The sequence below is a fragment of the Microtus pennsylvanicus genome, chromosome 6 (genome assembly GCF_037038515.1).
Source record: "Microtus pennsylvanicus isolate mMicPen1 chromosome 6, mMicPen1.hap1, whole genome shotgun sequence".
In the NCBI taxonomy this organism is placed as follows: Eukaryota; Metazoa; Chordata; class Mammalia; order Rodentia; family Cricetidae; genus Microtus; species Microtus pennsylvanicus.
Genome location: NC_134584.1, coordinates 52,355,696 through 52,380,050, shown reverse-complemented (window position 1 = coordinate 52,380,050; position 24,355 = coordinate 52,355,696). Strand labels below are relative to the sequence as shown.

General features: G+C 44.3%; 1 protein-coding gene across 3 annotated transcripts in view; it reads right to left on the bottom strand.

Moving 5' to 3' along the window:
• The window catches only part of Arhgef28 (Rho guanine nucleotide exchange factor 28), a 290,004-nt gene that overhangs the window by 111,040 nt on the left and 154,609 nt on the right, over positions 1 to 24,355 (bottom strand). For 2 of the 3 annotated variants that reach the window (XM_075976247.1, XM_075976246.1), the window contains exons 8-9: positions 23,482 to 23,534; positions 22,936 to 22,996 (exon numbers count right to left, since the gene is read on the bottom strand). In XM_075976247.1, the coding sequence (XP_075832362.1) occupies positions 22,936 to 22,996; positions 23,482 to 23,534 (114 nt within the window). Of the gene's footprint in view, positions 1 to 5,255; positions 5,383 to 22,935; positions 22,997 to 23,481; positions 23,535 to 24,355 lie in introns of those variants that run through there. The other variant, XM_075976248.1, reaches the window with a different exon arrangement.

The window sequence follows — 24,355 nt, the reverse complement described above, 5'->3', positions numbered from 1 at the left end:
ATGTGGGGGCTAATTGAACCTGGAATTCAATCTGGGTCCTCTGGAAGTGCAGTCTTAACCGCTGAGTCATTTCTCTAGTCCCTAAGATTTGTCGTAAGGCTTTTTGAAATAACCTATTAATTTCCTTGTAAATTTCTAGATTATACCCAAACATACACACACACACACACACACACACACACACACACACACACACACACACGTCTATCCCATGAAAAGAAAGAAGGGAATGAGCAAGCTCATGAAGCTAAAGTAATTTGCCTTTAACAGTTATCACTAAACTTCAGAAATGTCATCATACTTCTAAATGCAAATTAAGAGTTACTTTTCAGATCAAATACCCGTTCTTCAAATACTAAATGAGGTCATGTCCAGAACAAAGCAAACCAAGCATGGTGTCACACGTTTGTAGTCGTACTACTGGGGAGGCTGGATCAGGAGGATCATCTGAACCCCAGAGTTCAAGACCAGACTGAGTAACACAGCCAGACCCCAGCACAGAGTCATCTCACTCCCGGCACACTTCTCATTCTGTCCGTCTCTCTCTTTATCTAGAAGACTGTGGATTTCCTAGCATGCTCACCCTGTGGTGGTCTGAATAAGAATGGTCCCATAGACTCATATATGAATGCTGAGGGTGTAGCATTAAGAGGCCTGGCCTTGCTGAAATAGGTGTGGCCTCGTTATGTGACGTAGCGAAGGAGCCCTCATAAGAGTCAATGCTATGCTGTTTCAACTTTAAACATCCCGAACAGTGAGCTAAACAGACCCTTTTAATTTATCAGTTACCTAACTTCAGACACTTTGTGATAACCATAGACAAGAGAGTGTTTCAAAGCTGATTCCAAAGGTATTCTAGGAAGCGCAGAGACTGGTAAGCACTTCAGTAAGGAAAGGGAATGGATGGACCAGCGACACCAGCATTGCAGCATGAACTATCAAGGGAGACATCCCATGTAAGCATTGCAGCATGAACTATCAAGGGAGCCATCCCCTGTAAGCTAGGCCTCCTGAAGACACGCAAGGGCCAGTCTGCTCTTTCATAACAGTCTTCTCGAGAACTAACAAGGGAAGGGCCTTTTGTGACCTAACGACCTCTTCTGGGTCTTACTTCATCTAAGTCTCAACAACTTACCAACACTATCCTGGGACTAAACTGCCAACATACGCATTCTTAGCTAACACAAGTCACACCCAAACGGCAGTACTCTCTAAGGCTCGCGTTCCTCACTGAGAAAACAGAGATAACTCCCTGTTACAGAGCTGTTGTAAGAATCATGCATTCCCTACGGCAAGCATCCACTGGAGTTCAGTAACAATTGGTAAAGTATCGCACTCTGCTGTTTAGTTAGACTGGTCATGAGTGCACAATTCTAGGATTACCCAAGCGTCTCAGGTTTGTCAAACTTTCTAGTTTGTACTGGCTCCTTTGGAACTCTGGAGGCTTTGCCCACATGAAAAGAAAATGGCACTTCTTCACATTCAGCCTCCCTGAAGAGGAACCTGCTATGACCTGGGAGAGGAGAGACTGAGATGCTGCAGAGTGGACGAAACGTATGGAGGGGAGCCTGTGTCGACATTCTCGAGGGTCCGATGACTTATGTCAAGGTATGCCCTTCCAAGATTGAATGATAATGATGGGAAACCTATGTGAAGTCTGATCTCTGTGGGGTTTTTTTATGATTAATCTTTGATTAACAAACATTACATTTCTTAGTTGATTTACCTACTGAAACCAACAAAACAAAAATCCAGGCATTCCTAGAGCCCTTGAAGCAGAACGGTCACGGTTTCTGACCGACTCCAATTAGTAACCACTGGGCTCCAAAAGCGACTTGTCCTGGGGCTGCCCATGAGATGACGGAGGGCAGTTTCTGAGAATGGCCTCCCCAGATCTCATGTTGGCCAACTTGGCTTTAACTGCTTCCATGAGCCCCTCCCAGAGGCACATGTAATTTCCAAAGAATGGTGACATAGTCTCCTTCTCTAAAGGCAGGAGGAAAAGCAAGTTCTGAGTTAAAATACTGTTTGGTGGGTTTTCTTGTTTAAAAACCCCTGTTGAAACTTCACATCACTCACTAAGCAAGCTGGGAATTGTGGATGCATCTGACCATCTATCGAAGAACTGAAAACGGACAGGAGAGAGGGCCTCTGGAGACAAGAAATACAAGCAAAGAGGGTGAAGACGGGGAGCCAATGGTAGAGACTAGAAGAGCGTACACCTTAATGAATACAAGAGACATTTGCTTAACAGACCATAAATTCAAAGCCCTAAGATCCTCCTTCAAGACTTCCAAGGCAGCTGGACCTCCAGGGAGAATAACTTTACTGATGATTGGAAGGAATGGGAGAGGAGCCAGGGAGACGGATCAGCGGGTCCACCGCTAACCAAAGAACATGACCAGCCGAGTTCTGTCCCCAAGGAAAAAAAACAAGTGAGGTGGCAGTCTCTGCCCAGTATTGGGGAAGTGACAGGTGGCTCCCTGGGGCCTTCTTGACAGCTGGCCTAACTTCATCGTAAGCCCCAGGTTCCAGGGAGAAACCTTTTCTTGGAAAAGGGGGCCAGCTCTTAAGGAACAATGTTGGAGGTTGATGTTTAGCCTCAGCACATACATACACACGTACACACACAAACACACACACAGAGAGAGAGAGAGATACACGAGGACAAGTAGAGAGAAAGAAGAGAAAATCTTACTGGTGAAGAGGCACTAACAACAGTATTACCCTTTCAAAGACGAGAAAGCGTGTTCTTCACAAACTGGCTGCTGAGTTAGAAAAGCAGAATTATTGGACCAGGTGTGGTGGCACACTCCTTTAATCCCAGTGCTTGGGAAGCAGAGAAGGGCAGATCTCTGAGTTCAAGGCCAGCCTGCTCTACGCGGCAAATTCAAGCCAGCCAGGACTCTATAGTGAGACCTTGTCAAAGTCAGATTTCTTATGGTTTTGTTGTTGTTGCTGCTGCTGCTGTTTTGCTACTAAATGGGGGAGGGGAGGAACTGGTGCTCTTGGTTCCTGGGAGGTAAGGTGGCCGGCCTGGCTCATCTCTAGAACCCTTGTGGCTCTCTAAGGGCTTATGGGTCTGGGATGCTGTCCAGCTGATGTTACATCAGGACCAATCACTTTCTTCACAACTAGGTCACCGTCACTTAAACAAGGAGGGACATGTGCTCTGCAGTCTAAAAATCCCCCGTGCCACCCTACAGACTTCATTCTCGCTTGTCTTTTGCTTGCTGGGGGCAAAGAGTTAATCATTTTCCTACCCAGGTACTTGCTTTCACTTGAACCAGGTTTAATTTATACATAGCTTTGCTATGACTTTCTGCTCTGGCTCGGGCTGGCAGTGCTCCAAATCTGGGTTTAAAGGGAGAAGTGATTCATGTGTTCCTACCACTCCACTGGCCTCTCAAGGCTCTCCCAGGCTTCCAGTCCTAATTTTTTCCCTCCTAGGTTGTTCTCTACCTGGAGTCCCAGCCGCCAAAGTATGGGCACCCACTAGATTATCCGGACAACAGAAATATAAAATTAGCATAACCCGCTCTTGCTACACTCCCCAGTATCCCACAACTAAAAATGCACCCTCAGTTTTTGGGACCTCTAAGTATCTCTCCTCTTGGACATAAGTCATACTTGGTAAAACTTTATGCTTTGATAATAATTGCAAATCACAAAAGACCTGGAAAAGTAGGAGAAATACAAAGATTACCAGACTCTTTACCCAGATTTCCCCTTTGTTACAGTTTTACTTTGCCTTCTATCTACGTATGAGCTCACTTTTACATGCTGGTGGCTGCTGTCCTGCGTGTGCCTTCTCCCAGAATCATGTGTGACAATACCCTATGCCCTTTAATAAATGAACTGCACCCTTTAAAGGGAGATGGGCTTTACCACTCACATTTTAAAATCCCTTCCTTATATCTATAAACTCAATAAAACCTTGTAAAATAAAACGAACTCTTTCCTTGGGTACAAAATACAGAAGAAATTGGTTTTAAGACAGGATAACCAAATAATATATTAAACACTAAGTATTAAGGTATCTGACAGTTGCCTTAAGGATGGCAGTGGTGCAGCCTGAGAAAGGTGCTGGGGCCGAGGCTTCTGGCTTCCCCTCCTGTCCAACTCATTTTATTCCTAAAATTGCATTAATTCCAGCTAAAAGGCAAACAAACAAACAACACCTTTATCTTATCCTGGAAGGTCAGAAGAAAATCCCTGAAGCTAACCAGGTACGTGGGTTATGGCAGGAGTCCATCCCCTGTGCGAACACAAAGTGCCTCAGGTACATCGCTGCTGTACAGAGTTGGCAGGCTCCAGAAGACAGAAACATAAGGAGAAATGCCCCATAACCAGTCATCTTCCATGTTCCTTCCCCCTGGAGTTAAAGACAAGACCACTCAAGTCTGTACACAAGACGAGGGATGGGAAGGGCAGCCTACTTCCTCTCTGTCTTTTTTAAGTCTCAGAAGGCAACAAGAACCACCTCTGCCTCCTAGCCCAGGAAGGGAGAGTCTCCCTTCTCTGAGTGCTTCCCAGAGAACTTTCCCCTTGGTTGCTAAGCCCACACTACAGCGAGGGCCCAAGAAGAGGAAATAAGCCAGGCTAGTCCCTTCCACCATGCACCACCAGGGATTCCAGGCCCTTCTTCCTTCTGGGTGACCTTGCTTACTTGTTATGACTCAAGGCAAACAGATTGGTCTCTGGGTTCTCCGGAGACTTTCTTGTTGAAATCACTGTTTCTAAATCCTTTCCTTGTAACAACTACATAATCTTTAGACAGGATTTTTAACGAACTAATCTTCCTTAAGCAATTAATTTCAAAACATAAAAAAAAATTAGAAGCATAAAGTAAGTAGCAAGCGCTCATTCTCTTTAAACTTTACAAAGTCTAGACATGTTTAAATCAACAGGACTCTATTGTCAAGGTAACTCCAAGGTAACTCTGATTAAATGAATCCAAAATATTTACCTTGCAGTGACCCCCCAGCCACCTCCCCGACCCCTGCATTTTTTTTTAAGTATGGATAGTCACACTAAGGTAGTTTTTAAAGTAGAATGAACAGAAGGAGGAAATAAGTATACCCTGGGAGTCCACACACCAAGTGTTTGTACAGCAAGAGCTCTAAAAGACGTGTGAAAACACGAACTACAGTCGCAAGCAGGCAGGCAGGCAGGGAAATGCACAGCAGAGAGGTAAGAACGGGAGGTGCCGGGGTTTGGCTCGGGGCAAACAAAAGGCACCATGACCTATCTACCTTTCTTGGATGCCCTGCGCCGAATCTTCATCTTGGGGAAGGAAGGCCAGGAGTAGTTGAAAGGTGAGTCGGAGTCAGAATCCATTGTTTGTTTGGGAAAAAGGACCAGCTGAGGCAGAGGAGAGCAGGCAGACCGTGCCCAGCCAGGAGCCTCCCCGTGATGTCAAAGGCGGGAATGGGGCTGGGTGAAACAGCTCCAAACTCAGGGAGGGAGAGGCAATAAATGTTTTGCTTCCTTCGGGCGTTCAGGCATGTAGACCAACAAGGAGGCTGTAAATATTAAAGCCAAACCAGAGAAGCCGGAGGAGGAGAGCGGGAGACCTGGAGTCTGGCTGATACTTCGCAGTCCAGTTATTCAAAAGGTCATCAGGGAACAAATGAATCATTAACTCCCCTCTTCTTGTGGCTAGATATGGAAATGAAGAAGGAAGGGCAGACGCGGGGATGAGAAAGAACCGCTGCCGTGATTCAAGAAAAGCTTCCTAAGGCAGGCGCCTGTTTTGCTGAGAGCTAGGAAATCGTTTCTTAGGGAAAGCTGTGTTGTGCTGAGAGATGAAAGCAGCAGCTTGTGTGCGGAGAGTCGATCCACAGCAAACGCAAGCCAGTCTGCTCCAGGGTCCACCCCTCCAGAGAAACTGAGCGTCTACACCATCAGCAACTTGGGCAGGTTGAAGGGTGTAACTGATATTTTATTGAACAGTCTGGTCTCCTGGTCCTTTTGGTCCTAAATTGGTCAGACGCTTTCAACTTCATACGCAATGGTGCTCACCTCATCACACCCATCCAAAGTCACTTACTACTGTTTAGGATGACTTGGTTGTTTGTTTGCTCGTTCCCTGAACTGTTACCAAGTTTAGCAGTCAGTCATAAGGTTTTGGGTGACTCTGTAGCTCAGTGCTAAACTTTCAGTCCATCTCACTATGCTAATGACTCATTTGCCACAAACCAAAAGTTCCTGCAGTTCCCCCTAAACGCTTCCCAATGATTAGCATTCAGTGGAAGCCCACACTGCCTCCCCATAAATCACAGCTGCCACTCACACACAGAGATAGGGGACCCAAATAAGATCAAGCTGAGCAGCCAAGGTCTATAGAGGACTCTCCTGCAGGAGTCTCTACAGCACTCCATGCAGAAGGAACACCAAGAAGTCCTAGGTTTTGCTCTGTTTTATGAAGCCTTGGGATGCTCGGCGAAACTAAAGGAAACAACACAAGGAGCCATTTGGTCCTGCAGGCTTGGAACATGACAGCGTGTGTCTTCATTAGCATTCATCTCTTCAACTCCCTCTCCAGCCCTTGGCACCAGCGCTGTGCTATGGAAGAAACAGCTTCCCAGCGGGCGCTGTGGGTAGCTAATCCTCTCTGATTAGGGAGGTGTGAGCTAGGGGCACAGGCCAAGATAAAAAGTGGGAGGGGCTACAGGGTGTAAGTTCAAGTCCGAATCCGGATTATGTAAACTACTACTGAGCTTTCATATGGTTTTCTAGATCATTAGGAAACTCCGACAAAACAAAGCTAGAATATAGCTGCGGGGATTTAATCTAAAGGAAAATTGAGTGATTTTTCTTTGTTGTAGCCTTTCAGCTCAAGAATAAAGTATACATTTTTCTTGAACAGATGGGTACAACTGTAAGAATAAATTATTCCCAGCCTTTAACATCAAGTAAGGGAGTTTTAATCAATATGATCTTTAATAAGAAAAAAGAAACCACACAGTGGGGTCAGCGAGATGGCTTCAAGCCTAACAACCCTAGTTCGATCCCTGGGACCCACATGATGGAAAGAGTCATCTTCTGATTTCACATGTGTGTTCTGACATATGTGTCCCCCTCCTAAATAAAAATTTAAAAATTACATGTGTGTATTTGTACACCAAATACAATCAAATAAGAAGAGGCTATCAACTTGAGGGGGATATAATTTGATGGAGAATAGTTGGGAGGGGTAGGAGGGAGGAAGGGGAAGTGATTTAATTCTTCTATTAAAAACATTAATTTTTTAAAAAGTAAACAAAATAGACAAGAGCAGCTGGGAGCCTGAGATGTAGCTCAGTTGATAGAGTGTTTGCCTAACATGCATGAAGTCCTGGGCTTGGTCCCCAGCACTGCACACCTGGCCTTGATGGTGCAGGCCTGGAATCCCAACACTTAAAAGGAGAAGCAAGAAGATCAGAAGTCAGTTGCACAGCAAGTTTCAGGCCAGTCAGGGGTACATGAAATGCAGTCTCATGTACAGAGCCCAGGAGCATGCCTGGGGCACTGTAAACAAGTTGGTCACAACCTGAGGGTAAAAAACCTTACACGACAGCTGTAGTAACTGTAGCATCTACTGACTACAACTATATATTTTGATAAAGCACATGATTCTTAAAATTGTTTAAAATATATTGATACTTGTGTGATAAAAGTATCTGCATTTGTAGAAAGAACATCATCTCTCAGTAAAGAAAATTTCTAGTTCCCTAAGGCTTCAGATAACATTGGGACAAGCTTCTTCTAAGTCATCTCTGGGCCAAAAGAAAGGGGGGAGGGGGATCTGCACTGACGTAGCCTGAAATACTATCAGGATATTGCTATGCTCATTCAGTTACATGTCAAGGAGTTTGCAAGGAGATCCCAGGCTGTTAGAAATGCTGATGTCCTCACCCGCAGCCACTGCTAGTGGTTTTTTTTTAAAATATTTATTTATTTATTATGTATACAATATTCTGTCTGTGTGTGTGTCTGCAGACCAGAAGAGGGCACCAGACCTCATTACAGATGGTTGTGAGCCACCATGTGGTTGCCGGGTATTGAACTCAGGACCTTTGGAAGAGCAGGCAATGCTCTTAACCACTGAGCCATCTCTCCAGCCCCAGAAGAATCTGTTTTGTTTTGTTTTTTTGTTTTTTCGAGACAGGGTTTCTCTGTAGCTTTGGTGCCAGTCCCGGAACTAGCTCTTGTAGACCAGGCTGGCCTCGAACTCACAGAGATCCGCCTGCCTCTGCCTCCCGAATGCTGGGATTAAAGGCGTGAGCCACCACCGCCCGCGCTAGTGGTTTTTAGCTCCTTACTTCACCAAGGCATTGGGATGCTATACTTACTGTGTTATCCTGGTAATATGTAAAAGAGGAGGTATGTTTTCGGTAAAATGGCAAACGCAACAAGCATGCCATTCAAGCAGGGCCCCTAATTTGTTTTGCTTAGGGTGGCCAGAATGCAATGACAGACTCGGGCTTCAACAGCACAGGCAGCAGTGCAGGCCAGGACTCCCTCGGAGGCATCATCAGCACGGGTGAGGCGGACAAGAAGCAGAGTGTCCACTACAACACAAACAACTGGATTCCTAGTCCAACACTGGTGCAGGAATCTGTACTAAGAAGGAGTGCCATCCTAGCTGATCCTCAGGTACAGAGACATTTTAGAGCCACTGAACTGGGAGATAGGTAAGTACAAGTCAAGAATCTATAGGAGGGGCTAGAGAGATGGCTCAGCCGTTAAGAGTATTTGCTGTGCTTACTGAGGATTTAAGTTCATTTCCCAGCACCCACACTAGGCATCTCACAACTGCCTTGTGGCCAGCTCTATAGGATTCAATATCCTCTTCCTGTCTCACACACAATTAAAAACAAATCTTTCCAAAGAAGTTACTGGACAGATGTTCCTCCCTTGACTACCATTTAAGAAGACAGACAGAGCGAGGCATGAAGGAACCTGCACGGCATTTCTACAGGTTGAGGTGACATGTGGGTGTGTCTTAACCTGTTCTCCTAGAGGTACAATTTTTGTTGACAAAGTAGAGATCAATGACTTTATGGAAATTTTCTGACAATAAAGGAGCCAGCAATACATGAGGAAACAGCTGTGCCATCCAGAGACTTTCCAGAGCCCTCATTTGCCTTCGTCTGTCCATAGCTGTTGAAGAAACACTCACCAGCCCTGCGGTAGCACGGAAAGTGAAGTAGAAAATATTACTTGCACAGCCTGTTTTATTTTTAGGTCAGCTCAGTTGCTGGCCTTCCAAAGACTCCTTAAGTGTGTTTCATTTGTCCTCATTGTTTCCTACTGTGATTGAGGGCACCATTCCCTCTCTCTTCTCTCTCCATTTTGTCAATTTCATTGCATTTAAATTAATCCAAGGAGTTATTTACATCTCATTCATATTCAAAAGATACATTTTGTCGCTTTGTCTGATTGGCTGATCGAAACTGCAGTTGGAAGAATTTAACGGTACCATCTCCAGTCACTTTGTAAAGACTCAAGACACAGTCATGACCTTAGTGTACAAGTGACCTCATGGGCTATACCTTCACCTCCCAGTGCCTTCTTTAAGTACCAAAAATTTCACTGAGCAAAGCAGCTCCACCAGGTTCTTATCATTTAAGGCAGACACTGCCACCTTCAAGTTGCTGCTTTCTGGGGGACCCATGCAGAAAATACCCCTCCACATTCTTCATACAGACAATGGGCCACTTCCCTCTTGACCTTGATAAAACTAAATCTTTTCAAGAGAATATTAATATGGGATTTGAGGAATAATAATTGTGAAGTTCTCTTATCTCCCAAAGAGACACCAAATTCCTTGAGTTTGATACATATTTTTAAAGGACCTCATGCTACAAAGAAAATTATGGGCATTAGCAACACACACACACAAACACACACACACACATATATATATCTACCACTTAATTAGTATCCTTAATCACGCACTCATATGTTCTGAATCTTAGCACATTCAAAATAGAATTGTAACATCTATACTACAGGGGTTATCATGAGGAATACAGCATAAAGAAATAAAAGACATTTCCAGTATAATTTAAATATGAATCAGAAATAAAGTGTCCTTTCCTTGTATTTCTACAGTGTACTGCTGAAGTATTCACATCATAACCTCTTTCATGAAGCAGGAGCCCTGAAGGACCTCAAGAGTAAATAGTCGTATTATTTCTGGCTCCTTCTTTTGTCATCAATTTTAGAAGCCATACCACCCAGCAATAAAGAGGACCTCTGATACACTGGTCAGGAAGGTGATGGTGGCCACAGCAGTCTTATAGTTGAGTGACCTGGATGTCACTCAAACCTGTTGGAGCCACCCACCCTTCATGTGGGTTTACACAAGTGTCTGATATGATCATTTGACCATGGCCACCCTCCGATGACACTAATGGAACCATTTTCTGAACAAGATTCTGTAAATGGAGACTGTGAGTTCATTTCCAAGCCACCCAGACCTGAATAATCACACAGAAACTATATTAATTACAACACTGTTTGCCCAATAGTTTAGGCATAGTCCTAGCTAGCTCTTACATCTTAAATTAGCCCATTTCTATTCATCTGTGTATCACCAGGAGGCTGTGGCCTACTGGTAAGGTTCCAACATCCTTCTCCTTCAGCAGCTACGTGGCATCTCTTTGACTCCACCTACCCTCTCTCTATACTCTTCCATTATGGCTATATTCTGCCCTGCCATAGGCCTAAGCAGCATTATTCATTAACCAATAAGAGCAATACATATACAGAAGGACATCCCACATCACGCCTCCTTTCTATGAAGAACCAAGAGGTTTCATTAAACATGTGACGACTGCCAATGATTTCACTTCAGTTCCTTTTCTCATGCTTCAGACCACAGTGTTTATTTATCCCACAAATACCTGCCATCTAAACCTTATCCTTAAAGAATTAGAGTTGAGTCTTGGGTTTTCACCTCATGACAGTCAGCTGCTTACAAACTCTATTTTGCAAAGCATGTGATCTATCAGGGATTAAAAGGGCCAAAGTATTGCAGGCAAAAATGTCTATGACAACACTATCACAGAGATAAGTCTACTTCTTCACACTTATTTTAAACCTCCACAAAACCCTGGCATGCATCCTCCACCATCTGTTCACGTATGTACTCGGTTCTAGTACACCTGTAAAGCAGTATCTAAATTGTCAAAATGTCACCAGTGAAATATCTGTGCTTCAGTTCAGTTTATTTTACATTTTATTCTTGCAAACATAACTCATTTCCAAAGTCATTTGGTCCCCTTTAATGAGTTTGTTTCAGGGACTGGGAAAGTAATTCAGTTGGTAGAATATGCTAGCAAGCATGAAGGCCTGGGTGTGACCTTCAGTACCAAATAAAATGGCATCACAGCATAATTCACATACTTTTAGCACTTGGAAAGTAAAGGCAAAAAGGTTAGAATTCAAGGCCATCCTTGACTACACTAGCAAGCAAATAATAATAATCACAATAAGTTTGTTTCACATGTTTTAATGTAGTCAAATTGCTTTTGGGACATTCTGCATTTCAGGTAAAAAGTCTATGATGATAGTATCACAGTATTAGTCTATTTCTTCACGTTTATCTTTAAACCTCCACAAAACCCTAGGCTCCTCACTGTGGTGGTTTGAATAAGAATGGTCACCATAAGCTCACAGATTTGAATGGTTGGTCACCAGGGAGTGGCACTATTAGGAAGTGTGTCCTTGTTGGAGGAGGTATGTTGCTAGGGGTGGGTTTTGAGGATTCAAATGCTCTAGCCAGGCCCATGCTTCCTGCTGCCTGCTGATCCAGATATAGAACTCTTGTCTCCTTCTCCAGCACCATGTCTGCTTGTACACCGTCATGTTTCCTACTATTACAAAAATGAACTAAACCTTTAAACTTGTAACTAAGATACTTATCATTGATGTTTATTTGTTTACATTAACATCAACTTAATGTGCTATAAAGTTCTATAACTTTTGACAAATATAAGGTATCATATATCATATCAACTAACAAATCATAAATGATATTTTCACCATGCTAAACCCACATACATACACACAAATATGAGGCTATAAAAAGGGTACAGACGCCAACTAAGATAGTTCCAAATACTAAAGCTAAATAAATTCTTAATACTTTGACAACAAAATATTGTTAGATTATTACTCAAAATGAATAGCAGTATCTTTGTAAAGATATTAGTAAATGTCCAAACAGATAGTGGAGGAATACAAACCTTCTGTGTAAAAGAATTCCAATTTATGTAGCTCCTCCACCCACATCTTGCCTTCCTTCCAAAGACTACAGTATGGAAAAAGGGTGAAGAAGGATAACTTCACAGCTACAGTTAAGAAATGAATGTCATCAGCAGTGTTTAATAAAGTTGATAAGACAATGATGTGGGCTTCCCCGCTGTATGCTGTGATTATCACTAATAAATAAAGGAACTGCTTTGGGCCTATAGCAGAGTTATAGGGGAACAGAACTAGGCAGGGAAAACTAAATGGAATGCTGGGTGAAAGGAGGTGGAGTCAGAGAGAAGCCATGGAGCTGCCACCAGAGACAGATGCTGGGAACTTTACCTGGTAAGCCACTGCCATGTGGCAATACACAGATGAATAGAAATGGGTTAAATTAATATGTAAGGGTTAGGCAATAAGAAGCTAGAGCTAAAGGGCCAAGCAGTGATTTAAATAATATGGTTTCTGTGTGATTATTTTGGTTCTGGGCGGTCGGGACAAACAAACGGCCTCCTTCCTACAGGACAACCCCTTTTTACCTTGTGATGGATGTGGCACTTCACCTGTGTAATCTTCTTTTCAAAACTGTCACTTTAATAATGGGGAAAACATTTAAATTCCATCTGTGGAACATCCACAAAACTCCTGCATCAGTACTTCTCAAAACTGTCAAGATCATCAAAAACCAGGAAAGTGCGAAACACTCTCATAACCAAGAAGATAAGGAAAAGATGATGACTAAGTATAAATCAGTATCATGATGAGAAGCCAGGAGAGAAAAGGGAAAGTGGGTAATAAAGAAAGGGGGAGAAAGTACATAAATCCAAAGTGCTCCTAAAAATAAGATTTATTATTAAAAGGGTAAGATGGGAACCAACTGTTTATAATCCATGTTCACTAAGTGTGGAATTGATACTGCTGAAGGATGTGTATAACCCTTGCCAGAGAGGTTCCCATGTGGGGAAGCTCAATGAATCTCAGTCCAGCCAGCTGGGATCTCACTGACAGACAGATCTCAAGAACTGGGTAGACTCTCCTAGCCCACTCACCATTTTCTTTTCAAGTTCCGGACACATTCAGCTTCACTTTTACTCCATTGTTGTTATTATTTCTTTTAATTTATTGTTGATTCTCTTCTTCCTTTATTTCAGCTACAAAACTTCTTCAGTAGAGTCTCACAGTGTGAAACAAATTCTGGTGACTTTCTTGCCCACAACTGAAGTAAGGGGCCCTGTTCTGTAAAAATGTCTTCCCGATTCAACACACTGGAAGTTGCAATGTTTTGTTCTAGTGAGTTGTTAGCATTTGTACTATCTGGTGTGGAAATTCACCAAAAATCTTAATTCGCTGAAGCCCTCCTTCCAAGGGATAAACCAAGGGATACCTAAATGAAGGAAGGAAAGAAGGAAGAAGGAAGAAAGGAAAGATGGATGGATAGATAGATGGATGGAAGAAGGGGAAGGGAGGGAGTAAGGAAGGGAGGGAGGAAGGGAAAAAGGAAAGGAGAGAGGAAAGAAGGAAGGAAAGAAGGAAGAAGGAAGAAAGGAAAGATGGATGGATAGATAGATGGATGGAAGAAGGGGAAGGGAGGGAGGAAGGAAGGGAGGGAGGAAGGAAAAAAGGAAAGGAGAGAGGAAAGAAGGAAGGAAAGAAGGGGGGGAAAGCAAATAAAAACCCAAGCTGAACCCTCCTGAGCACATCACTACGATCCAAACAGCTGTCAAGGAACTCTCAGTAAGAGAAAACTTCCAAAATTGCTGGGACACTGAAGTGCTTCCCACATGAAGAGGTGGGACGAAATCTCTGGGTGCCACTGGAACCCCCCATAAAAACATGCTATAATACCACTCCAAGACAGTCCATCTCTTTCCCGTGTTTTGTGTTTTATGAGTTATTTGTCGTTTCTTTAACTAGTTGTACACATGCATGAAATTTGTAAATTAATCATCTAAACATCAAAGTCAAAGCTTTTGGGGGAACAGAAACAGAACCTTGGAGTTTCCTTATTTACTAAGCTTGTTTAACTCTAGAACCTTGAAGTCAAAGGTTTTGTTTGAGAGAAGGAAAACTTCAGAGTTCGGAGGAAGCATTGCCTGCTTTCAATTACATTTTGAAAACATATCTGGTTGACAAGGTGGAAAAAAAACATCAATTTATAGTATACTGAAGATAGAGCCTGCACCTGTCATCGCGCACCTCCATGATGTTCTTATGACCTCAGCATGAACACGCACCCCTCCCCCTATCCCATCCAACAATCCAATGAATGCCAGCCCCGAGGTGGTTCATGATCTAACGGGCAATGATAGCCATTTGATTTTCTGTAATGTTTAACATAATTTTTAAATTTTTATTATCCAATTCAAGTATTTCGGACGTTTCCAGTCCTCTTCCTTTGAAAGACCTTCACATTTCCTGCAGATCCCCACATGGTAGTGATAACAGCTGAGAATCTCCAAAGCTAATATAAAGAGGCTTCCACTCAGTCCTTTCTTAGTCATTGGAGATAAAAATGTGGTGTCATTTCTCAGTGGCAGAGGTACTGAAAGCCAGCAAGGTTGGCACTGATTTCAACATCACTGGGCTTCCAGAAAGACCCTGAGCTGTGGCCTTCATCCTCGGCTCCACCTAAGAAATCTGGAGCCCTTTGCAAAGTCTTGATGTACACGTTCCTTCTAGAATGATCGAGTCAGGCTTCTGGATGTTAGGGCCAGCTTCAGAATTCCTAGTTCTCATTCCGATGTGTAGGCTAAATTTAGAATACAGCAATGCTTCATTCTATCAGCAAATAACTCCAACTGGTTTTCAGGTCATTCTTTTTATTTCCTTCTCCATCTTACATCTTTGAACAAGCAAGATGAAGAATGTTTGGCCCATCATGATAGGAGTCAGTGTCCTACAATTTGACAGTTTCCTGGGACTTTTCACTGGGAGGAAATCCCACAACACAGATTACAAACATCCAGCAAAGCTGCAGTCTCTTTTTGCTTTCTAAGCCCACAGAGCACAGTTTACATTAACCTAAATCCCTCAGACTTTCTTTTGATTTATGGGATGAATGTTTGTCAACAAATTCTCCAGCAGTCACATTTAAAGAAAAATGTTTTTTTTTTCCACGTTCCACATGGAGAATTTTACCCAAACAAGGAAGCCACAAATACATAGAGGCAGAACTTAGCAAGAGATCCACACTGACCTTGTAATCAACATGCAGCCAAATGCCTAGGCCGGCAACTTTTTTTCTACCAAAAACTCTTTCTAAAACCTCAACAACCACCATAAAATCTCACTGAAATGAGCAAAGGAAGTTAAGAGCCCAACTTTTATACAAATAACTTCATATTTGCAATACCCATCTTGGAAGATTTCTTTGTCCCCATACCCTTTACTTCAAATCATGGATGAAATTAATTTGTGAAATGTTAAAAAAAAAAAGCTATCACAAGAGTATCTATTTTATAGCCCATGTCATAATGAGCTCTGTCAAAAATTAAGCTCAAAATTGACTTTCTAGACATCCAAGAGCCTTGAAGTTCTCCTCTTCCCCCTTCTTGTCCTTCATATTTCATACAACATTCTCAAGACCTTGATAGAAATTGTGCACGGTTAAACAGCAGCAGCACTGGTGTGTGTGTGAGTGAGTGTGTGTGTGTGAGAGTGTGTGAGTGTATGTGTACATGTGAGTGTGTGTGTGTGTATGAGTGTGTATGTGAGAGTGTGAGCGTGTGAGAGTATGTGAGCATGTGTGTGAGTGTGTGTGTATGAGTGGTTGTGTGAGAGTGTGTGTAAGTGTGTGTGTACGAATGTGTGTGTGAGAGAGTGTGTGAGTGTATGTGTACATGTGAGTGTGTGTGTATATGAGTGTGTATGTGAGAGTGTGAGCGTGTGAGAGTATGTGAGCATGTGTGAGAGTGTGTGTAAGTGTGTGTGTACGAATGTGTGTGTGAGTGTGTGTAAGAGAGTGTGAGTGTATGTGTACATGTGAGTGTGTGTGTGTGAGAGAGAGACAGAGAGAGAGAGAGGTTCCACTTATAAGTGGGCCCTGGCTCAGATCCTTTGATCTCCCATGCATGTGTGATTAAAATGAGCTGTTTTATGAGTATTTGTTGCTCAGTAACCACTTTCAAAGGTTTACATTACTAGAAGTAGAAATGGAAAGCCACTTAACTAGTTCTAGTTGTGGGGGGCGGGGGGAGCACTACTGATGGCACTCTCCGCGTCACCGCTAGAACCCAGGACAAAGATTTTTACTAGACACCCACAATGGAGTCCTCCACAGCGTATTCCACCTATACCTTCACTTTCTGCCTGCTTTAGGGGTGCTGTTCCATCAGATCACCCATTTCCTTCAGTTTCCCTCCGCTGATATTCCCACTAAACTTTCCAGGAGAGGCTTGGAAGATCTGTGACTCACAAGAGCTTGAGAAAGCCCAGTCTCAGAACTCAGCGTTTGCCTGTTTCTGTTTCTTTCTCTTCCCAAATGGTCTTTGGGTGGGCTCTTACTATTCTGTTTGGTTACAAAGCTTTGTTTCTGTCTCCAACCACTTCAGTTCATCTACCCCTGGTGTCCGTCCTCCCTGTCCCTCCGGGAGTTTTCCTCTACTCATGTTATATCAATAATAATTGAAATGGAATGACTCAAAATTGTAGCCAGTGCTGCAAAGTTTAATCCCAGCACTTGGGAGATGGAAGCAGGAAAATCAAGAGTTCTGGTTATCCTCAGCTATTCGGTGAGTTTGAGGTCAGCCTGGACTACATGAGCCCCTCTCTGAAAAAGTGCAAAACAACAAAAATGACCCAAAGGTGATGGTGATCAATATGCATTGTATAAATGTATGAAACATTCAATGAAATTAATCTATTATTTAAAAAAAACTAAAAAATTAGGAGTCAGAGCGATAGCTTAGCAATTAAGTAAGCACTGGTTGCTCTTCCAGATGATCTGAGTTCGAGTTCAGCATCCATATTTCAGGTCACAACCATTTGTCACTCCGGTTCCAGGAGATCTGATACCCCCCCTTCTGGGCTCTGAGGGCACCAGGCACACATGGAGCACTGCATGTATTCACTGAATGGTTCATAGACATACATGCAGGCAAAAGACACATGTACATACAATAAATATTTTAAGATAATGAAACATTAAAACTATAAAAAAATAAAAATATGACTCAAAATTTTTAAAAAATATTTGCAATTTGAGCTCCAGCATGAGCTGGCCACATCACTCATAACAACTACAATGCGTACCCATTTTCTTTTTTTTTCTTGCAAAAGCATTCAAGCTTTTGAAAAAATATATGTTCAGCAACCTTTTGGTTACTTTCTTAGACAGAAGTTACTCATGGGTTGTAAGGAATAACGAAGGATGAAATTACATTGTTTGCCTGATCACCACTCTGTTGAAAAGTCCAGGGAGGAGAGATATCCAAATTCAGTAGCAACCATCTTTTCATTTTTTCCACAAGGATTTGCTGTGGGATAATCCTCTTATACATTGCAAAGATTTGCCACATAATTGGTTTAATAAAATGCTGACTGGCCAGTAGCCAGGCAGAAAGTATAGGTGGGGCAGCCAGGCTAAGGATGATGGGAAGGAGAAGGGCGGAGTCAGAACACACTGGACAAACACGGAGAGAGCAAGATGGGCATGCCTTACTGAGAAAAGGTACCACCACCTGGCAGAGCATAAATAAGGAATATGGGTTAACTTAAAATGTAGGAGCTAGTTAATAATAAGCCTGAGGTATTGGTGGAGCATTTATAAATAATATTAAGTCTCTGTGTGGTAATTTGAGAAGCAGCTGCTAGGTATTTGGGACCAACCAGCTCTGAGACAGGAAACTTCTGTCAACAAGTATTGATATCTTCTCTAGCTATAAAAGACTAATTTTCCCCAAAAGTTTTTAAAGCTTTATTTTTAACTTATGTGTATAAATGTTTTGCCTGAATGTGCATTTGTGAACTGTTCAGTGAATTAATGCAGTGCCCAAAGAGGCCAGAAGAGGGCACTGAACCCCTGGAACTGTACTACTGTGGGTGCTGGGAATCAAACTCCTGGACTACACAGGAGCAGCAAGTAGTCTTAACCCCTGAGCCATCTCCCCAATCCCTACCTGAAATCTTATTTACCAAGATACTGTTTAGAATCTCTGCACTTTGCCAACCCACTCTCTGCCAGGCAGATTCACAGCCACAGATAAGAGATGGTTTCATGCCAGAGCTTCACGGTATTGAAACTTCCCAAGACGAACGCCAACCAATTCCACTCACCACCCCACCCTCGCCCCATGAAGCTCTCCCTCTCTCGTCACCAGCACCGCCCCCCAGGAAAAGTTAAGACATGCTCCCATGCCCTTGGATTGCCATCTTGGTTTCACCAGTCCCTCACATTTTTTTCCATGCCAATGGCTACATGACACATAGCTTTAGTGTTCATACATCTTGAATCCAATGTCTGTCCAAATGCGTTCCTGCAATCTTTAATCTGGCGAAGAACATGGGTGATACATTACTGCAGGAAATTTAGTTTCAGGATAAGTGTCAGGCGTTGTGGGGTATTCTATCACACTGTGAACCCCGAGTTTATGTTTTCATTCATTAAATAAAAATCAACCTTGGTTCACGGGGTGGAGCCCGCAGCTGGTTGACTGGAATTAGCCATAGAGTCCGGAGGAGCCAGGAACACAGATAGAGAGATGCCCAGGAAGGTTTAGGGAGGGGGCTTGGAGTTTTGCAGTCTTTTTAGTTTGGGACGACTGGAAAGATGAGTCTTTTGCTGGGTCTCAGCCAAACAGGAAGGTCAGCAGGTTGCTCCTTGGCCTCTCCGAGCTAGCAGGTTTTCACCCCCCATATCTGACTTCTGAGTCTTTGTTGGTAAATAGAACAATAGAGATGTAGTTAAAAACCTACATTTGGTAGCCGTGGCCAAGCCAGGGTTGAGGGACCTGAAGTCCCTCCAGGCCTGAGTGGCTGGCAGGATGCTAAGAGGCCATTATTAAAATATCGGCAGATTCATGTGTAGCCACTAAGCCAACAGAAAAGCATCCATCAGGTGTTGTGTGATATTTTGATCATATTCTGACAATAAAGCTTACTTGGAGTCAGAGGGTGGAGCTAGCCACTAGCTGACCATAGAGGTTTTGGATGACTGAGGACAGACAGACACAGAAGTAGTAAGGCGGAGCTAAAAGAGGAGCACAACCATTTCGGATGGAGGAATGGAAGAGACAGGAGGTCACGGTTGGCTTCTCTGCTGCTTCTCTGTTTATTCAGGCTCTTATCCCAATGTCTGATGCCAGATTTTTTTATTATTATTAAGAATAATTAAATAAACCTTCAGTCAGGACATCAGGTGTGTGATCCATACAACCTCGTTCGTGCTCTGGAACATTCCTCACTGACAGAGAAGGCCATCACTTCTCAGAAGCTTTTGTGTATCAACTAAGACACTGGGATTAAGGCTTCCCAGTCCTCAGAAAGGAACTTACCTTTCAGCTGGAACTCTTGATTTCCAAACAAAGTTATGCAAGGTAAACTTCTTCAGCAGAAGTCTGCCAAACAGCAACTGACCAAGGGACCTGTTGCTTGGCTGATTCTGTGTGGCTTATGTAGCCTTGAGGCAAGGATTCCAGCTCACCCTCCCGCTGCATGTCCCACACACTGAACCCGTATCCAGCAGATGTTCCTTCCTTCCCAGCCCCCCCTACCCAGTCTTGACCCCGGCTCTGTTTATGGGTTTGACCCCATTTCTTCATCTCACTTGGTCCTGTGAACTCCACCTAATGGACGTATTCTTCTCTATCTCGCCTCCAGCATTGGCTCTACCATCACAGCTAGCTCCTTTCCTTCCATTGCCTCCAAAGGCTTTGCCCTGCCTCCTTCCCCCAGCTGTTTCCAAGTAAAGGAATCCCACTGTCTCCTTGTGATGGCGGCAGAATCAACCCCAGCCCTTTGATGGATGATTCTCTCTGAGTAAAACCCTAATCCTGCAGTTTCTCCAGACAGCAGTCCAAGGCTAACTATGAATGCGGCCCATCATGAGATCATAAGCTTACTTAAAACATAGCAACTTTTTTCAGGGTTTCTTTCCATGACTCGATTGTGTGGCAGATGACCTGGCTGGACATGCTTACCATGATGTCCATGGAGAACAAGGCTTTGGACTTCACATCAATGTCATCTTCTCAACACCGATGTCAACTGCTCACCCTGACAGGTCTGGGGCACTGGGTGAGTTTACCCGCTATTTTGTACCCATTAATTCCTACAATGACAGTCATCGCTGGAGAATAAACAAATAACCAGTGTGGTCCCAGTGCTGTAAGGGGGTCATGAGGAACTTCCTCTAGCCTGACCTGTCCAATAGGAGAAAATCAAATCGAATTAAGCCTGCACCTCTTCGGACCCACTGCTTACACAGCCGATGCTCATCAGACACAAGTGGCTTCTGCCAGCAGTTCTGGGTAGCACCGTCCGAACACAACCACCACACAGAAAGCTCTCCCACAACAACACCGATACACTGGGTTTACAAGCCGACACACCCTTTGTACCGCACACCTGAAAGCAATACAAACGGCAAAGACTGGACACCTCTCTCCCACATGCTTTCTCAGCAGCTCCTGGGAGTCTGGACAGAGCACCAGCACACACAGACAACAGGGGTTTCCAAGTGGTGTCTGCGAGGAGCGGAGGTTTCCCCTTCCTGCCTCTGGCTCACATCTGCCTGTTGCTCACTGCTTGCTGCCCTCTTCTCTGTCTCAGGGGTTCTTTTAAAGTCTCTTCCTATTTCTTTCATAAAATTAGGAGGGTTTTCCCCCCTTCTTCATTCAAAAGTTTAAATAAACAACAAAGCAAATGCCAGATTTAGAAAGGCGTGGCTGTGGCCCTTTTCATAGATGACTAGATGTGTCTCTCCCCCTCCCCCCGCCGTGTCTGTGTATTTGTCTGTCTGTCTCTGTGTGTGTGTGTGTGTGTCTTTTGGTCTGTCTGTCTGTCTCTGTCTGTCTCTCTGTTTCTTTCTGTCTCTATCTCTCTCTCTCTGTTTGTCTCTATGTCTCTCTGTCTGTCTCTGTTTCTCTCTCTCTCTCTCTCTCTCTCTCTCTCTCTCTCTCTCTCTCTCTCTCTCTGTATCTCTCTCTCTCAGCCTTCCTAATGTTCCCCTTCAGTGGCAATGACCTCACTGACCAAGCACTCAGTTTAGGCAGAGCTACTGCAGTTTACAAAGCAGAAATCTTCTCGCCCAACAAGTGCGCCCGTGAGAGACTGGGGAGAATTTTTAGAGCCCCAAATTAAAAATAATCCCACTATTTAATACTTTTGACAGCCAACCCCTCCTCCCCCAGCAATTTGTCTGAGTAAACAGTCTTCAAAGCTGATTCCCAGGGATGTGATGCAACCCGTAGATGAGACATCCTGTGTGTGTGAATAACAGCCCCGCTCCCAGCTCTGGGGCCCACACCGGCCATCCATTTCATGATGCTTGCTTGTATTTGGTTTTTTTTTTCTCCTTCCTCTTCCTCTGATCTGGGCTCTGGAAATAAATTACTATTCTCACAGATGTGTGCACACTTCCCAGTGCACAACGAAGCTTCTGTTCCAAGTTCAGCAGCACCTCAGGCAGGGACATCCAGCAAACCACACCACTGGATAAGGGCCAAGCCCAGCGCAGCATGCTCAACCGACCCTACGGGCTCTTCCTCCTTGCCTCCTCTAGGTTATGGGATTTCCCAACTGTGGTAACAGCTCTGACACGTGCCTACCAAGGATGCCAAACACAACCAGAACCTCCAGGAACCCCTCACGGTGCCTCCTTAAGCCAACCACCTTTGCAGCTTGCTCAATACACTCTCAACCCTCAATAGCCTGGCCACTGGCCTGGGCCCCAACCTCCTCAGCCGGGCCAAGGCAGCTCTGTTCTCACATGTTCTCTGGGTGTGCAAGGTGCCCCAACTGCACCGTGCCTGAAGAAGCTTCACACACATCCCGGGTAGCCTGACCCACATCCTCCTACCCAGACAACTTCATTCTCCTCCACTTGCATCTATGCCTGTGATCCAAGCTAGCCTTGAAGAAGTAGAAAACACCCGGAGGGGAGTCCTGGGGCAGAGCCCAGGGAACCGAGACTAGAACACCTGGGAGTAGATGAGACTATCCAGGTCCATGGAAAGTACCACTTTTATCCCCTCCCCCACTTAAGGGGCCCACACCTCCACCACAGCTACTGGTCTTCTCCTGAGGCCTGGGAGTTGGGGGTAGACCACAGAGGGTCATGTCTGTAGGAACACACTGATCCGCACTGTGAAACAGGCAGAATACACCCCAAGTCTAGTCCTGTACTTCCACTCCATGGGCTTGGAGGGCCTCCCTAAAATGAAGGTCCCAGCGCCCACTACATTGCGATAACAAGGTAACCATGACAAATACCATGCCAGAGTTTGGCAGAGCAAATGAAGCCCCTTGGGAAACATTGTAAGTTCTTCCTGTGTGTTCTAGATTTGTAAACAGAAGTTGTGGTACAATGACTGAAACTCTAAAGAAAACTGACCTGGGTGGTCTGAAAGAAGTAAACCAGGTTGCCGGGGAAGAAAATTTCATACTACAACGCATTTTCTTTCCGTTCACCACTCATCTGGTTCACGGTATCCCCCCCTCCCCCCGGCTGCAGGGAGTGCAGCATTTGGAACATACCCAAATCTAGGCGCTCCTGGTCTTCGTGTTCATCCAGTCCATCCACCTGGCTTTTGACACACTGAAAGACACGGGGAAGCAGTTCATGGATTTCATCTAATGTCTGTTTCTCGTGAGCTAGAATGACGCTCTTGGGAAACATCAACGAAACCACATCATCCACATCACAACACGTAAACAGGAAATCCGCCTGTGTTTATAATTAGCACCAGGAGCTAAAAACAAGGAAAGGATGCATGTCCAGCTAAAGCACACCTGGAGGCCGGCCACGGGTAAAGCAGTGTCAGCAAAATCCATGGATGAGAAGCTTCCAGTACAGAAAGCACCAGAGGACGCTGTCAACCATCTTGTATATGTAACAGCGACAACTCAGACAGATAGCAAGGTTTGGTCATAAAAGCGTAGCCCATTGTGATCCTAATATAAGAAATTGGATTTGGGGCACACTCCTGCCTATTTGTGGACTTCTATGAACACTGGCTCAACTATCATGTCTACTTTAATACAGAAGGGAGACAGCAAGGTCAAACAACCATCGGTCCTTACCTTTCCATCCTCCTCCTCAGGCGGAGATCTGTCAGACTCCACATTCTTAATCTCTGCAAAAGAAATCATTCTCATTAGAATTGCTGAATAGAGCTTTACTTAAAAGGGGGTGGGGCAAAAAAAGAGGATGACACATTATAAATAGGGTATTAGCTGGGTTTTTAGATTAGACTTCTTAACAGTCGACCCTATCAAAGAATGAAACCTTTGATCCCCTGAACGAACACACACACACACACACACACACACATACACACACACACACTGGCATTGTTTGTGTATACTAAGATGTAAATAAGGCAGGGAACTCTTACTGGAAATCCTGGGGCAGCAGCAGGGGTGGGGGGGGGCGGCAAAGGAAGGATGCTCATCCCTGAAGCTTCTACACAATAGCACAGATGCAGAGAATGCGACTGGTCCCCACCTGAGCAGATCCCACTTGCCTCTTCCCCTGGATTCCACCGATGGCAACGGGAGAAAGGGAAATGACTAACTCATTCGCAAAGAAACCTGCTGTCCCTTCTGCAGCACTGAAAGTGGAACACGCCACACCGTCCTCAGCACCGACCTCAGCTGGCCAGGCTGACTAGGCGGTGGCTGGCCCTAGATGCCCCAGATGGCCCAGGTGTCCCCCTCGCAGCGAAGCTTTTCCTGAAAAGTGTTCAGGATGTCCTGTGATGAGCAGGAAACCCAGGTGAGGTGGTATGTTTCTCTGTTCCTTGACTGACTGGTTCTCTTCCCAGATACTCTGTTCCCGGAAACAAGTGTGAAGACTGTCAAAATAGCCACGGGATGCAGGCATAGGAATAAGTACATACTGACATCCCTAGCAGGGGCAAAAGCCGAAAACTTTCCCCCTGAATTTAAAGGAATA